Raw genomic sequence first — 16,636 nt, forward strand, 5'->3', positions numbered from 1 at the left:
AGCAGTTGGCTTTCCCCACCCTGTCTGAACACTGTGACCCTCCCTCCAACAGAGGACCAAATTGCTATCTTAATTTTATCTCAGTGCTGCACCCCTGACAGATGGAGAGGATCAGAGCCGAAATTGGTGGTTCCAGCTTTTGCCAGCTAACATAGAAATGCTTATTCTCCCTGGCTTCCCTTCACTCTTCAGACCTCAGTTCATTCATGTTCACAGGAAACACTTTGCCAAAGGGACTCCTGGGGACTATAGAGTAGTTTTATCCAATTACTTTTTAACTACACCTGTGATTCCTGGTGAGGTCTGGACACTGTCAAGGAAAGCAAGGCTGGCTTTGTGTTCATAAATTAAATCATTTGCTGGGAACCAACCCAAAGAGCACAGGCTCTTCCCTTTTATGCCTCTGTTCCCCATTCCAGATCAATGTGGACGTGACAAGAAAAATGGAAACATTCCAAAACAAAATTTCACCCCCAAATCTGTTTCTGTTGAATCATGTCAAGAGCTGATGTTACAAGAAGAGTACAGTAAAACTTTTTTTTTTTTCCTATTTAATGGAAAACAGTGAAACTAAAAATGAATAAATAAATAGTCCTCCTAAGGGGAATGAAAGCAAGAAACCTTCAGAGTTTCTAACAGAATGGAATAAAAAGGTAAATTGATTCTTGCCCAACAAAATGCTTCATTCTGAGACAGTTTGAGGATGACACTAGGCTCTTTTTCAAACACTGCACCAATAGGGAGGAACTCCAGAAGGGACTCACAAAGCTAAATAAGTGGGCAAAAATCAGGCAAATTATCTAAGTGTACATAACATTAATACACCTAGGAAAAAGTAATCTAAACCATGCCTACACAATGCTGAAGTCAGAACTGGTAGATATAGCTCAGAGAAGAGAGTCATCCTGGAGTCATCATTGGCAACTCTCTGAAATCATTATCTTAATGTACAATGGCAGCCAAAAAAAGCCAACAGAACTGGGTATCACCAGGCAGGTGGTACTGAGGATAACGCAGTGTGTGCTGTTTTGCTGCTATAGAAAACCTTGATGTGCCCAGGTTTGGAGTACCATGTGCGGTTCTGGCCACCGTGTCTCAAGACGTGGAGTTACAGAAGGGCACCCAGAGAAGGGCAACCAACACCATCGAGGGCATGGGAGAGATCCCTTACATGGAAAGGCTGGAAAGACAATTTCCTCAGAACTGACACATTTTTCAAACTGTTGAAAACCATCTCACATTGTTTGACCAAACCCTAATTCCAATGACAGCCTCTCTGAGTCCAGGCAATGTCACTGCAACTGCCACATTACCCAAGGAAGATGGTGCTAATTTCACCTCTTCCACTCTATTTTTGTTTCTTTTTGCGCAACTGAGAGAGGCTGCTTGGGAGACGCCAGGCTCGAGTGACACGGGGAAGGCTGGACTGCACATTGTGATAGAATCGTGGGTCAGATCCTCAGCTGGGAGCACTTGGCCAGTTTCGCTTACTTTGCTCGTTTGTTGTGCACATCACCCTGAAAGGGCACAGTGAGTGTGTCATCTGCTGCTGAATCATACCAGAGGCTGGCAAATCCAAGAGCTGATGAGTCTGTGCTAAGGGTAAGGCCACCGCATTTTATGTCACTTTTTAGCAGCAGGGAAAAAAAGAGGACACAAGGTGCCAAACAGCGTTGCTCTGGTTAAATACATTTGCAAAGGGTGCAATGACAACACAAGAGGGCAGGAGAAAATCAGATACACAGATGAAATTTTGGCTCTTCTGAAATTACTAGCAAAAATCTGAAGCCTCTGGTGTACTGATATCTGACAGGTCGCACCCAAGTACCCCATGAGAAAGAACCAGAGATGCTGTAAGATACTGGCAGTGGGAAGGAATTATTGGAGTGATGTATACATAGAGAGTGCTGCAGAGGAAGGCAAACATCTAGACCAACTCTGCAAGGCTCTCCTAAAACTAAAGCATTCCCTGATGCAATGCCATCAAGAGACTCTGAGGAGCGGACAGGAGGTCCTGGCGAGGCTAACAGGCTCAGCTCAGTCTTACCATGCTCTCCAATGCTATATGATTAATAAGGAAAAGGGTGACATCACATCATGGGAATTTGGTGTCCAAGTCACAATAGTGTTGATGAAGTCTGCTAGGGAGATTACTGAAAGCAGAAATGGCATTTCAGAGCCTAATTCCCATAAACAAACCCCTAAATCCACTTGTGCAATTGAAAAACCCTTTTGAGTAGCTGCAGGCTGGACATGTCCAGATTTACGGCAGATTTAATCTCAAAGTGGTCATGAAATTCCAGCCTGAATCACTGAAACTTACTTACCAGCCTTGCAATTTGGGCAGAAACAACCAAGAGGGGATTTTGGGATGCTTAGGGTCAGGCTCCTAGCATTCACTGAGATTATTGCTGTATAAGATCTTAAGCAGATAGACTTGGACCAGAATGGATGTCTCCTTTCTCATTTGTTCCACCTCTATCATTGTATTTAAACCAATATTGAATGGCGGTTTGTAACACTGCAAACTCCAAGTTCATCTGTCCAGCGGGAATGGGAATGGGAGAGGCCAGTCCTACAGGTTGCCATCTGGCTCCAGTTCTCTGTGGAAGCAAGACAGGTGAAGGCTGGTTATAATTGACCCCAATTCCTCAAATAGCCCCAATTGCCGAGGAGATGGCTAAATAGCAGTCTCCAAATCCTCTCAGAACGGACCCAGGTGTCCTGGTGCCCTATGGCCCAGGACAGAAACCTTTTAGCACCCCTGCCTTCCCTCCAAAGAGCACTGACAGCATATTACTTCAGAGAGTATCTGTCAGTCCAAGAAGTTTAAAAGCTCTGGATCAAATCCTTAATTACCCTGGACAGACACAATAGAGGCTGTCAGCACACAACAACTCATAGGCTGGCATTGTCAAAGGGACCAAAGTGTTAAAATACCGCTCGGCTTTGTCAGAGAAATTTGACTGCTGGGGAGAGGGATAGTATTGGTCTGGTTTTTTCCTTTATAAAAAGGTTAAAAACAGGTCAAACTTCATAAGTGCCATTTCAAAGGAGACCTGGGCACTGGTAGGAGGCAAAAATATATGTCTTGTTTACGAGTAATCGTAAATTCTCATCAATCACAAGGTTTCATGGCAATTCTAGGTGATTACCTTCATCAGAACAATAATTTAAAGAATGAAGATATTTGTTTAAGATATTAAGGTCTTACAGTTTTCTTCCTATCCCAAATCATGTGCCATTAAAAGATTGATTTTGATTGTGTATAGAAATGAGGTACACCTCAAAATCTTCATTTTTGAAAGAAAAGTTTCAGCTGGCACCAATTCTTTTTTTTTTCCTTTTAGTCTCACAGAAAATTCACTTTGGGCTAACCCAAAACAAAGGGGGAAAAAATCCTTGAACTGCCAGAGAGTGAAAGTATCAGACATTTGCAAAGCTCTAGTTGTGGGCAGTTTCTCCAGGCTGGCTCATCCTTCTTCGCATCACATATTCCAGCTCTCTAAAACCAAACCTGTAAAATGCACTTGAATTTATTGTGGAACTGGATTTGTTTCTCAGCCCTGTTGACAATTTTAAGTGTGATAACTGTGTCAGTTAAATTTTTTACCTCTGTACTCATGTACATATAATCACTAGTCTGGTTATCATTACACCGGTGTAAACATACTTTAACCAACATGGCCTATTCACCTTCCTTTACCAATATCTTTATGGCAGCAGAAAGCATCTCTTGCCACTAGAAATGTGCCCACAGTCAACAGGTCCCACTGTTCAACTCTAGTAACAGGGAAATACATTTCTAGGGTCCTGCTCTTTGCTGCTTCTTTCTTTCCATATTTTTGCTGGAGCTACAGGAAGCATGGAGGACCATGTCTTTGACAAGCTTGCTTGCTTTGATGTATACCCAGCAGACCATCCATTCGCCCTCAGGAACCATGGGCTTCAACTTTGGCTCTCTATCCAAGCCTCCATATGCAACAGGGCACGTACAGCACAAAGGGAGCAGTCTCTCCCCATCTCCCCAACCATACCGTTATCACAGTACGGCCATGGTACCCAATAGCAGAGAAGGTCTCACATCCACCCCACGGTTGCCTGCTGCCATCGGTACCCAACGTGCAACCCCAAATGGCAATTCCTCTTCCCGTTCCTTGGAAAGGCCCCACAGCCCTGCCTGGCATGGCTCCTTGGGACATCCATCAGCTGGTGTCAGACTCCATGTGTGTCTCAGCCTTGCCCTCTTACCCCTGAGATGATGGCAGGGAGAGGTTGGCCCAGTGGCCAGCCAAAGATCTGTCACCGGCCCTGCCAGAACTAACAACAAAGACAAATGGGCCCATCATAGTAAATGGCTCTTAATGGGCTGCAGAAGGCAATTGGTCGGTGTGCTGGCTGGGCACCATATGTGAATTCTTCACTAATCACTCCAAATTGGTCCAATTTGTTCGAGAGCTGTGTAGGGACTTGTGCACCAGCAGCCATAGAGTTTTAACATGAGCAGAGCCCTGCATGGAAATAATTTTGCACTTGTGTGGATGCTTCCTGGGGCTCCAGCAAAAATGGGGAAAAAAAGAAGGAGCAAAGAGGAAGTGGGAGCTTTCAGCTGTATGACTGGGGCTTTTCATCATTTTTCACTTAATGCTCCTTGTCTTCAGGAGGAAAAAAAAGACAAGGATCTAAAGAGATTGGATGTGAATGAATGAGACAGTGAAGTTCCAGGTGATGGCTAATAATAGCCTTGATCTAGCACTGGAAACACACTGTGCTTTATTGCTCACAGAATGAGACCCTACCCATGAGAACTCCATGTCAAACAGAGCTGGGGAGGCTGAGGTGAAGGGGAAGTTATAAAAAAAGGAATATCGGGAAAAATGAGCCTTAAGGAAGAACTTTCATGGTCGCAAGGATGTCCACGAGGAAGCGATGCTGGGACAGTGATGCACAGGGCGGATTGATGCTACATCTTGAAATTGTATTGTGAGTCTCATGCTGTCTCTGAAAGCCCCAGCTCCTGGAGACACTTGTTGAGAGGAGAATTTCTGTTTCTGGCATCTCTAAAGCTTGCAGATGAGGCTTATGCACACTAAGAACACACCCCAGAGATGTGGATTTTAAAAAGATCTTGTCTTTTGGGGGAGAGAGAAAGCATTTATAGGTTTCTTTGAATGCCTAATACTGAAATTTGAGAAATTTGGATTGAAACTCCCATCTGTGCCAGGGCAATGGAGTCAGCCCAGGCCAAGCAGGGAGGCCCCTTCTGTGTTAGCTTCCCCATCAGTAAAACACAGCAATCAAACTCCCTCAGCTCGGCTGATGGAAAGGCAAGGTTGTTCATGTGCACGAGAGAGTCAGCAGCCAGGATGCCGTGCTCTCCTGCAGACCTCAGGAAGATGGCTGATACCCAGAGCACCCATCTGCCCCAGCCAGGAGATTAAGTCACACCTGCAGTCTGAATGGCACTAGGAAGATAACAACCAGCTTCCTGCACCCTTTATTCAAAAATAAGCTACTTAACCCCCCTTTTAAACCCTGCACTCCTACCCCCTCCCCAGCCCCTGTGTGACCATCTCAGCAGTCACACCCGCTATTGAAAAGAAGCATTGTTCTGCCCCTACCTTGCCTTCACCTCTCTCCTGTGATCAGATGTTATGGCTCTAATTATCTTGCTCCCTGCCTTCTGGACTATCAAGACATTCAATCAAAGGTCACCTGGGTCATCTTTCATTGGGAAGAAGAGACGTCACCAGGAAGGTAAAGTTTCGGAGCATCCTTTGATGCTAAGCTAGCAGGAATTACAGTCCTGCTCTCCTGGGATATTCACCACTCGTGGCTGCTCTAAGGCACTGAAAGGATTCTCTCTTGGACTGTTTTTTGTTTTGTTGTTGTTTTTTTTTGTAAACTTTCTTGTTAACTATCAAACCGCTGAAGACTCTGCAAGTCCCACTAGAAACAAAAGCAGTGTAACAGCATAGATGGCCACTGGGCCTCCTGGAAAACAAGCTGTCACCATTCTGGGTCAAGTACTGGGCAGATGTATTAGTGCAGTCCCAGCTAATGCCTTGTGTCCCTCTGGCTCTTTCCGAGCAAGATGCTGAGTCTTCTATTGATTTATAACCCTTGGCTTTTAAACTCCAGCCATGGCCAGCTCGGGCCTTTTCAACTTGATGGCAGGATCTGCTGCACTCAAAGATCTCCTTGGAGGAGATCACCATTCGTGTGGTCCAGAGTCATTCCGCAAAAGCCATCACAGGCAACTGCAAGTGAGGTCCTGAAGACTGCGTTGGAGACATCTCTCACTGTGTCTGGCCAGAGCTTATGAGAGAAAAATGGATCAAGAGCACCCAAACTGGGAAGCAAATTTTCATAAGAATTCGGTGCAATGGGAGCTGAAAGCTTTGAAAAATGAGGGCACTCATTTAAGGGCTCTACAGACTGAAAAGCCTCATGCTAGATGCCCAGCAGTGAATCTGTCTCTGAGCACTCTGCAGTGAGGGTCTCTGCCTCACTCCTGCCCAACCTTCCTCATCCCAGAAACCTGAAACAGATTAAGAAAGCAGCCAAAGTGCTTTAGCTTCTACAAGCTAAAGAAGAGATATGTTTTCTCCTTGTTTGCATGCTGATGAGACCCACGACAGAGGTGCCCTCAATACTGAGATTTCCTGCCTCATTGCATGTAGAAAGATGTAGAGATTTCAGCCCAGCTCCAGCCTGGAGGGCCTCGCAATCTGTAGAGAAGGACAGTCTGGCTTTGCTGCATCATCCTTCCCAAGGGCTTCAGGGACTGCAGTTTAAAAACTTCCCCATCCATGCAGAGTTCAAAGCTGAAGCTCATGGCTGGGAGAGAAATCGCTGTGAGGCCAGCTCCGCTGTGCCCTGTCTGGATTCAGGCTTGCACCATGCACTCTCTGGGACCAGGTCTTTCCTATTTGGTACCTTCTTTTTTGCCAGTTTTTCTTCCTTTCCTTCCACCCTCATCTTCCTGCTCTTTTGAAATCCACAGCTTTTACGTAGTTGCCAAGGCTTGGCATGTTCTCTATGCTTCCCTGTATTGTCTCCTTTTCTTTCAGGTAAGCTTCTTCCACCTTGAATAGGAGAGAAGAAGAAAGAGCCAAGAGAGAAAAGAGAAAAGAAAACAAAATGTCCTGGAGGGACTTGGTTATGACCCACTAATCTTGCAGAAAAAATGCTCAGACATTAAAGTAACAGAAAACTGGAGAGTTAGTCAACATTTTTTACCTGGAAAAGCTTCTCCAGATGATGCGTTTCCCTCAATACTGTTATTTTTCTTCAGCAAACACTGATTTCAAGAGAATGTTTGAATTCTGAAAAAGGGAGACACTTACTTAAACCTCACTGTATCCGCTTCTGGGCACTGCACTTTAAGAGACTACACAAGTGAATCCGAAAACACAACACAAACAATAAAGAGGATTAAGAAAACACAATATGTGAGGAAAGATTCTGTGTGTCCTCATGCCAGAAACTGCCATTTAGCCTTGGGCAAAGAGGCTGAAAAGTGCTATTGTTGCAGAGGTGCAAGAAAGTGAAGAAGCATGTCCACTGTGCAAAATGGAGTGGACTGATGTGGCCCACCCTTACCAAGAAGGTGCAGAAGCAGTGGGACAGAAAGCAGCCCTGGGTTTGCCTACAGTCCTCAAGAGGACTAGAGAAGGAAGGCAAGATCCGCCCCACCTGAGATGCCTAGAGAGAAGTGGTCCCCAGGCTTCCCCTAGCATCCAGTGGAGAGAATATGAAGTGGGATGAACCACCCTTTGAAGGTGTCCTTCTCCATCCATGGTTGCTAGAAAGAGTCTACAGAAGCTATGCTCCTAACTCGGTCACCTCTATGAAGAAAATCAAGTGGCAATGAGTCCAGTCTGCGATACAGAAATCCAGATCCCGTGAAAGGGTATTCCCCTCCTCTTTCCCAATTCCTTGGCTCAGGGGAGGTTTCCACCTGTTTCACAAAAGGGATGTGAGCCCTCTGGTCCCGCACCGCTGGCGAGCGGGGCTCAGCTGAGAACCTTTGCAGACACAGCAATGCTATGCTATCCCAGCACTGCAGCCGAGTTGCACTGCAGATGCTCCGCACCAGTCCATGCATCCTTGCCCCAGGGCAGGGTCATACTGGAAATCTCTTTGCTGACAAGAGGATACACTTACTCATGCCCCTTTGCCCATGCAAAGAATACTGGAAAACTTCAAGAAGAAGAGAAAGGTACTTAAAAAAGAACAAAATCTCTACGTTAATAAGCCTGGAAAGGGAGAAGAGACAGACTTAATCTGATTGTGTGGGAGAACATAATCACAAGGGACTTGGCGCCGGGGAATCGATACCAACCATGGCTGCAGGGGCCAGGATTTTGGTGCGGGCTGGAAAAGTTGTTGATTTGTTTAGTTCCTGTCGATTTCGGGGAATGGGGGAGCAAAGGAAGGATGGGATGGGATCCAGTCAGTGGGGATGGGGGAAGGAAAGGCCGCCTGTGCCTTTAATTTCTGCAGCCCAGGTTTTAGAAATGCAGCTTTGCTTGGAATGCTGCTGAGTGTGTAGCCCTGGGACAACTGCGATCCCTTTGATTTGGCAGACTGGAGCCTCTGCAGGTTGCTTTGTGGGTGTATTTCATAAGAAAACAGAGGAGGCAGCAGTCCTGCCCTGTAACAGCCTCCAGACATTCTGGCCGGGTGCTGCCAAAGCAACAGCCAAGAACGGCACCGCCTGGAAGAGTGGAGTTTCAAGAAAGCCTTCTCTGGTCGGGATGTTTGCCCAGCTTGCAGAAACCTTGGCTGCATTCTGGTTTCTCCATTCAATGCAGAGGCAGAAAGGTTCCTGCAGGTAATTACATAAATTCTGCCTCCCTGCCCCCTCTCTTCCACCTTCCTTTGCTGCTCAGCAATGCTGAGATGGAGCAGGAACATGCATGTTATGGGAACTGCAGTTGCAATTCAGATTTCCAGGATGGAACCTCAGCTCCACCACGAGGAGTGATGCTGATGGCTGGGTAACACATAGCACTCAAGGTCTGAGCCCTGGTGTCCATCTCAGCCTGAGAAGCTGGGCAGTAGGTCTCCAGAGGTGCTTTGACACAAACGCCTGGGAGAACCTTAAATCAAGGCCCTGAGATGGGCAAATACAGAAACTGGGATTTTCTGATTGCATCAGGGTTACAGAGCAGGATCTCATAGACTTATCTGAGGATGCATGGAGCCCACTCTAACAGCAGAGAGGGATTCTCAGGGTCCTTTGCCTTTTCCTTTGGTCTAGACCAGGGATCTAGGAAGAAAGCACAATCAGCAGCACAACACTTGCCATATCGTGTCACATGAGGATGTAAGTTCACGTGTTGTGAACCAGTGCCAGGCAAATTCCCCACACAGCTCCCTTGCTGGTAAGGAGTAACAGCATGCCCTTGGGGTGACTCAGCTTTTCCTCTGAGCCCTTAATCATTGTTGTTCAACAGCACCGCTCGACTAACGCGCATCCTCAATAACCTAAAGAGACGAGTCTGTGCGTAAGTGTGTGTCCCAACACGCCTGTAATTCCCTCTTTCACTGAAAAATGTTCAGTGCTGGACACCGCAAAATGGATTGAGTGATAGGGGAAGCAGTGGATTTGTTTCTGTTCGGATGCTGAGTGTGATGGGCCACACCACCCCACATGTGTTTCCCTGAGCGGACAAAAGTCTGAGCTCAGCACAGTGCAAATGTAGGTGTCTGTCTCCGGTGAACTGCTATCCAAGTGAATCGGGCTGGAAGTGGAGCTGAAACAAAATACCATTTGCAAACACCTGAAAAAGCTGGAAAAGTTTGAGGCTAGCTCCAGAATCAAAGGCTTGGCCCAAAATACGTCGACGCTCATGGAAAGACTCCCATGGACTGCCCTGGATTTTCCATTAGGTCTGCAAAGCTCAGGCCTAGAGCTGCATCACTCCAGCTGTCTCACAACCCAGGAAGGTTCCTTGGCTCCAAGTCTTGGCTTGCCACCCTCCCCAGCTGGGCCCCTGGTTTGGCAGCCCATGGACCGGGATGTGCTGCACCATGCACCTGCTACGTGACATGCATGTCGCCCCAGGGCCTGATCCTGCAAGGTCCTGAGTTAGCCCTTCAGCCAGAGCGGTCGGCATGAGACTCAGGCATTTCTGCACCTGGAGAAAGTCCTGGGCACCTTCAGCAGGGCTGGAAGAATTGCTGCCAGACGGGAGGCATGCCAGCCAGCAGCTGCTTACACCGAGAGAGGTGCGAGCACTGGTCACCGTTAGTCATTGCTCTTGCTCATCCAGGAATCGAAAAGGGCCAAGAAAAATTGGGCTGAAATGTGACCAGGACAAAGAGGAGAGAGCCAGGTTAGGTCTCAAGAACTGTGAACTGTCCTGGCTCTGCTCAAGTGGGAAAGGATTTGCAGAGCTTCTGCTCGCGGGCTGGTGTCACCGAACTGGCACTGCTCCTGCCAGGTACCTTCCCAGTCTCCATCATGTTAGATCCTCTACCAGAAGTGCACGGTGCTGGAGTTTCACAGGTCCTGAAGGAGGTCAGAGAAACCCTATGGCAGCTACTGCTGCTTGTGTGGAGGTTTTCAAGTCACAAATTGTTGCAGCCAGCTATAGGTAAGGCCGTATCAAAGGGAAAAGCTCAGAGCAGCAGTGGTCAAGGCAGTCCTGATGTTCTTGCAGGAGCAGACAGGCTGACCAGATCAGGATGGTCCTCCAGCTCACCGAGCCATGCTGGTGCCCCAGACCAATCCTCCATGGAGATTCCCACGGGCCATTTCCACACTGTACAGTAAAATTCCTGATAAGACCTTTTTTCCTGCTTATATGCGGACGCTGTTAAAGCAACGAAGCTTGAAGCTGGAGCTGTCACAGGACTGACTCAAGCATTGCAGCTGCAGCAGTAGTGCCAGCAGTGTGGACGAGGAACAGGATCGGTGGCGGGGTGGGTGAAGGGAGGAGTCAGGGAACGTGTTTTACAAGAGAGTTACACAACCCTGCACCTGGTGCAGAGGCTTCTGGCTCCCCGATGGGTCCCCCAAGATTTTAACAAGGAGGAGGAAATGTGCACATTGGTGCCATTGTGAATCTTCCCTTTCCTGGCTAAAATAATCTGTAAATTAAATCCAAGGGGAAAATGTTAAGATAGAGGTGGAGATAGGTGTCCCATGAGAATAAGAGCAAACCTGCAGGGTAGGAGGGGAAAATAGTTGCCCACCAGGCATATGAGAAGGGACCTTCTGGGCCACCACGTGCAGTGTGTACATACAGCAGGCACCCTGCTGTGTAATCCTTTTCCTATGTGCCATCGTGGGGTTTCGCCCCCTCCTATACTGACTTGGATGCTGCTTTAGACCTCAGCGCTTGGAGAGTCAGAAACCTTACCGCCAGCCACGAATTACTACCGGCCAGCTTATCTCCCTGGCATTTTAGAAGCTTAGGAAAGGGGAAGTGAAGGAGAGAGCCCAATTCACACCCACGTCCAGGGCACGGCAGGCACATCGGTCGCTCTGTAAGGAAAACCTCCCGGTGCCACACTGGCGTGGAGGGATGGCTCTCCTGGCTGTGGCAAGCCAGGCAGTGCCTGGGCAGCTCAGGAAGTCGCACCAGCTCTGGTACAACCAGTTTTCCTCACAGCCGAGCCTTTCCTGTGCACCTTGTTCTTCTGGTAACTTCAGCATTTTCTGCCAGGCAGTTTTGGTCATATGACCTCTCCGCTTCTGTTTTTGCATTCCCAAAAATGCGAATCAGCCCCTCAGACCGTGCTGCTGCCTGCCATCAGCAAGCTCCCGGTGTGTCCAGGAGGCAGGGACCGCACTGCCTGCAAAGGGAGGGCTCTGTGCTTTAATGTCAGTCACCCAGCAGCTGGTGACGAATGTCTTGAGGAGGTATGCATCCGTGCCACACCGAAGAGGCCAGAGCTGGAGCGTAGCCTGGCTGCGGTTGGTGCTGTGCGGGCTTCTGCAGGCAGCACGGATGCTGCCACATTACCCCAGCATCCCCCGGCTGCCTGTCATCACCCATTGCTTGTCATCTTCTGCTTTGATTGGGTGCTCTTCTGGATATCTGCATCGGATTTGTACAGCATGGAGAGCAACGTGACCCTGGTCCGTGACTGAGGCTTCCTGGTGCTGCCACAACACAAATAATAAATAATAATTATGCTGGGCTCAGAGCAGCTGACGTAGGAGTGGCTTGGCTGGAATCACCGTCCTATCCAGCCCAGCATGGGCCTCACTTATCCCCGTGAACTAGGATGAGAAGGAGGAGGACAGAAGAGGAAATCCACTGCAAACATTCACCTTCTTCCTCCTGTGTAGGAGGGAACATGCAGAGAGAGAGTCGACGTACCAGCTAATTTTTCTTCTGATACAACGCCAATTGCTGCACTGGAGGTGCTCCTGGGATGAATTTGGCCCGGTGTTTACATGAATTATTATTATTCATTAAGATTATCTTGTGGTTAAAACACAGGAGCGGGAAGTGAGCGATATGTTCCTGGCTCTGCCACGGACTCTGAGCATGGCCCTGGGCAACTCACTTTCCCCCATTACTTTCCGGAAATATATTTTCAAGCGAACAAACACTAGCATTGAAATGAGGGAAAATGACACAGATTATGAACATCTGCATAAATACCTGATCGACATCCAAATCCTACTGAGAAACAACAAAACAATGATCTCAAAGTTCAGCGAGAGCTGCTTTTGTTTCTTTTATTTGCTAATACATTTGTGAATAGGGCTTGGTTTAAATGTTATAGTAATTGCTGGGGGCCTAAATTTTCAACTCATTCATATTCTGTCGGGGAGACTGTGGAAAAAAAACAGGCATGGATACTCACAAGCTAGAAAGTTTCCCATCCAAAAAGTCAGAGAAATAGGGCTAAAAATACTAAACAAGTGAAGAAGAAAAAGCATTGCAATGAAAAAAGAAGATGCAATGAAAATATTAGATTCCTTCTTGTGGTCTGGCTATTTCGCACCGCTCATGTGGCCCAGTGAGCTCTTGCTGGAGAATCCCACTTTTTGGGGGGGAACGTCTCCCAGCTCTGAAGCTGGCAGAGGGGCTCCCAGCCCTGTGCACCCCATCCTGCCGGTGCTCTGCCCTGGCCTCTCTCACCTTGTGTGACAAACATCGGAGCAGTGCTGTGGCTATGCTCCAGCCTGGGAGAGATAAAGGGGATTACAGCTGGCTCCTGGATGGGGGTTCCCTGTGCAAAGCAGAGCTCGGATTTAGGGAGGCTGGTCTGCTGTTTCAGTGGGGGATGAAAGGAGCTTGTTTCTGCCGCTCCAAATCTGACAACTTTTACATCAAATAAAGGGCACGGGTTGCCTTTCAAAGAAGAAAAAAAAAAAATCAAACCCAACTATTTTAATTGACTCACCCTTAGGGGAGGGAGGAGAAATGATGCAATTATATGAAGGAGGTGGGGAGAGGGGTAGGATCATGAACTGGATCCAGTTTTGTAAACCAAATTGTTGAGAATGTCCTCAGACCTTCTACTCCATGGGCTTAACACAGCTCTAGGAGAAGGGTGCACCCTTTACAACTTTCCCCACCATGATTTATGGTGAACTCTCCAAAAGCCCTGTACTGCTTTCAGCACATTTTCTTGCTCAGCCAGGGCATCCTTTAATTATCCTGTTTGTAAATTTGCAATTAATTAATTAGCCTGTGTCTGAAAGGGCTTAGAAAATGTAAGTGTGGCTGAGTATTGTTAATGTCAAGTTCAATTATTATCATTAAATATTTATCTAGCATTGTAACTAGTGGCTGGCATTTTAGAGAGATTAAGAAAGATACTGTTCCTGCCTGGAAGGCCTTGTCATCCAAATTAGACAGAGAGAACATGGAGATTGACAAAAGAGAAGGACCGAGATGGAAAGGATTGAGACACCATAAATAAAGATAGTTGTGAGTCATATTGTAAGCAAATACCTCTAAGCAGAAGGATGAAGAGAAGGAGTAGAGCGGGGACACTAGTTAGATTAGAACCATGAAGATGCTGCTTTTCAGTAAAAAGGGCAGTGGTGTGAGGACCTCCCCATGGAAGTTCTGATACCTGACACTCTGCCTCTTTGCAGGACATTTTTAAATATGGGGCCACACTCAGGGCAACACATTCTGCCCTTAACGCCCTGCAGGTAAATGCAGCACCACAAATCCTCTCCTACCCCTTTGCTCCAGACCCAGCTGGACGCAGGGGAGCAGCAATGCCCCAGCCAGTTGCCTCTGGCCCGCGGCTCATGGAGCAATGGGGACAAGGAGGCTTTGCAGTGAAAATGCGTGAGATGCAGAAGGGCACAAGGATTTTTGCTGAATGCTGCCAGACTAGCAGAGACACTCTTTGGCGCTTTCAGGGAAGGGCGTATTTGTCCCTGTGGAGCTAGATTAAAATGCCAGCCCTTCCCTCTCCTCCATACAACTCACCATTGCCTTCCCTTGTTCCTGGCCTGGCTCCAATCACAGCTGGGATCTCTGGGCAGGAGGAAGGCGGCTCTTGAACCCCAATCAAGCTGGCCAGGCCCTACAAGCTTGGGGAGGTTTGGTAATGGGAATGCCCACCAAGGGTGGGGTGCATCCCTTCCCCTGCCCACCTGGTTCTTCCACCAAGGAGAATGCTCTGTACCTGCCATCGCGCCTGGCCCCAGTGCTGCTGAGTGTGGGGAACACTCCCTGGGTGACACGCTGCCTCTGGGACATCCTTGCCCAATGATGCTGTGGTGAATGAAAAACAAACAAGAATCCCGTGCTCTTTATTGCATGTTACGAGCTGACATGGTTATGAAAATACAGGAGAGCAAATTTGCCAAGAAGGGAACAGGAGTGAGCAACAGAGGAGTTGGTTTCCTCCACATGTTCACTCTTTAGCCTTATGCAAATCTCAGTAATATCCATTTCTCTTTCTTTAAAATCTGGAATAACAGCACTGCTCCTCCTGGCACTGAATGCTGCTCTGTCTGGGTCTTGGTCTTTCTTCACCTCTCAGTGATACTGCAGAAATAGCACAAGTCTATTCTGTGCTATGTGTGCATGCACTCAAATTCTGTAGACTGTGCTTAAGACCTGATCCAAACAGGGCCCTAGTAACTTATTCCCAAGAGTAAGGGATTTTCCCAGCCTAAGATTTCCTGTCTTGGGAGCTTCTCTCCATTTGGGACAAAGAGAGCTGGGTGGAAAATAATCTTCGATTTTCTGGTCTTTGCTCCAGATGTCAGTATTAAACTACCTCGAGTGCTGCGAAATTGCACTGAGTGATAAGCAACATTAGGGTAAACTGGGTTATAATAATCCTTAATGGTTATCTGGTGCTTTATAATTCCAAAGAATTAATCAAACATCAATTAATTCTTATAATGGCCATCTAAATGTTATCTTCTCTCCAGAGATGGGGAAGCTGACAGCTGTGCCTTGCCCAAGGCTGCAGAGCCCAGCAGAAGCAGGGTCAGCGCTAGAGCCCGAGGACTTCTGCCTTCAAAGCTGGCCTCTGCCCACACCATATCCCCGTTTTGGTCCCTGCCCGTGTCCACAACACCATGACCTGGATTTCTGAGGCACCTCAGGCTGGAGGAACAGGCATGTTGAAATCCAGGGGAAGCACTGTTTACTGGAAGCCAGCCTCCACACGCATGCCACACGGTCACATGTGGCAGCCTGGTCAGACGTGACGCGTGGTCTACAAGGTCGTTAAAACCCCAGCCTTTGACCAGCTCAGCCAGCCATCAGATGGAAGGAATGCAGCAAGCATCCGGGGCTGAGCAGTGACCGCCAGCGTCCCCAAAGTGGGACGACCCCTCTGGATTTAGGGACAAAGGGAAAAAACCTCAAAATGGGCAAAACAGGCTCGCAAAATCTGCTGCCAGCGAGTTCTTGCAGGGCTTCTCCTGCCCCACCACTGCCCACATGAGGATCAGAGGACGGCGTTTCCTTAAATACTTTCTGCGTTCTGGGGGAGATCCAAATCCCAGCAAACCAACAGCCTGGCAAGGCTCCACGTGTTTGCATCTTGCTGCACCAGAGCCGGCCCAGGACTCCAACGGACTAAAATATGGGCTACCTGGCTCCTCGTCTCGAGCTAACTCCTTTAAAGCTCGTTCAGGTCTATCTCTAGCATGCTACAGTCCCAGCAGCAACTACAATATAGACATTGCCGCAGATAGTAAACGTGATTACACAGAACCCGGCTGTGTCTCTGCGGTTTTCTCTCACTACCAGGCTTGTCGACATGGAGCCACTCCGGAAAATTAATTCAAATTAATTAAAAGTATGAATTTAAAGTTGATCAGTTAAAGCCCGTTAAACTCATGATTCAGATTTCAGAATTAAAATGGTTTTAATTTAATCTAGTTCAACACACTCTCAAAGTAAATTAAACTAAACCACATTAAAGCTATTTTAATTCTCAATAAGCATGTTTAATGTGGTTTAATTTATCCACTTTCAAAGTGAATGCAGATTAACCTTCCTGAATGTCCCCAGGTAGACAAACCCTGCTATAGGAAGCAAAGACGCAATTTAAGTCCACCAACAAAACCGATCAAGAGTTTTGATCTGGACTGGGACCAAGCCATAATTTAATGCTCTCTCCCAGATATGTCCACACTGCAATTTCAGGTCCGACAGCAGCGCCATCCAGTAGCCCA

The 16,636-nt window shown here is 47.5% G+C and overlaps 1 protein-coding gene across 1 annotated transcript in view; it reads right to left on the reverse strand.

Moving 5' to 3' along the window:
* The window catches only part of DLX4 (distal-less homeobox 4), a 59,772-nt gene extending 45,143 nt beyond the window's left edge, over window positions 1–14,629 (reverse strand). Inside the window, exon 1 of the mRNA XM_010585669.1 lies at window positions 14,623–14,629. Within this exon, the coding sequence (XP_010583971.1) occupies window positions 14,623–14,629 (7 nt within the window). The remainder of the gene's footprint in view (window positions 1–14,622) is intronic.
* Between the last annotated feature and the right edge of the window lie 2,007 nt (window positions 14,630–16,636).

This window comes from Haliaeetus leucocephalus, unplaced genomic scaffold (genome assembly GCF_000737465.1).
Source record: "Haliaeetus leucocephalus isolate CR32 unplaced genomic scaffold, Haliaeetus_leucocephalus-4.0 Scaffold110, whole genome shotgun sequence".
Taxonomy (NCBI): Eukaryota; Metazoa; Chordata; class Aves; order Accipitriformes; family Accipitridae; genus Haliaeetus; species Haliaeetus leucocephalus.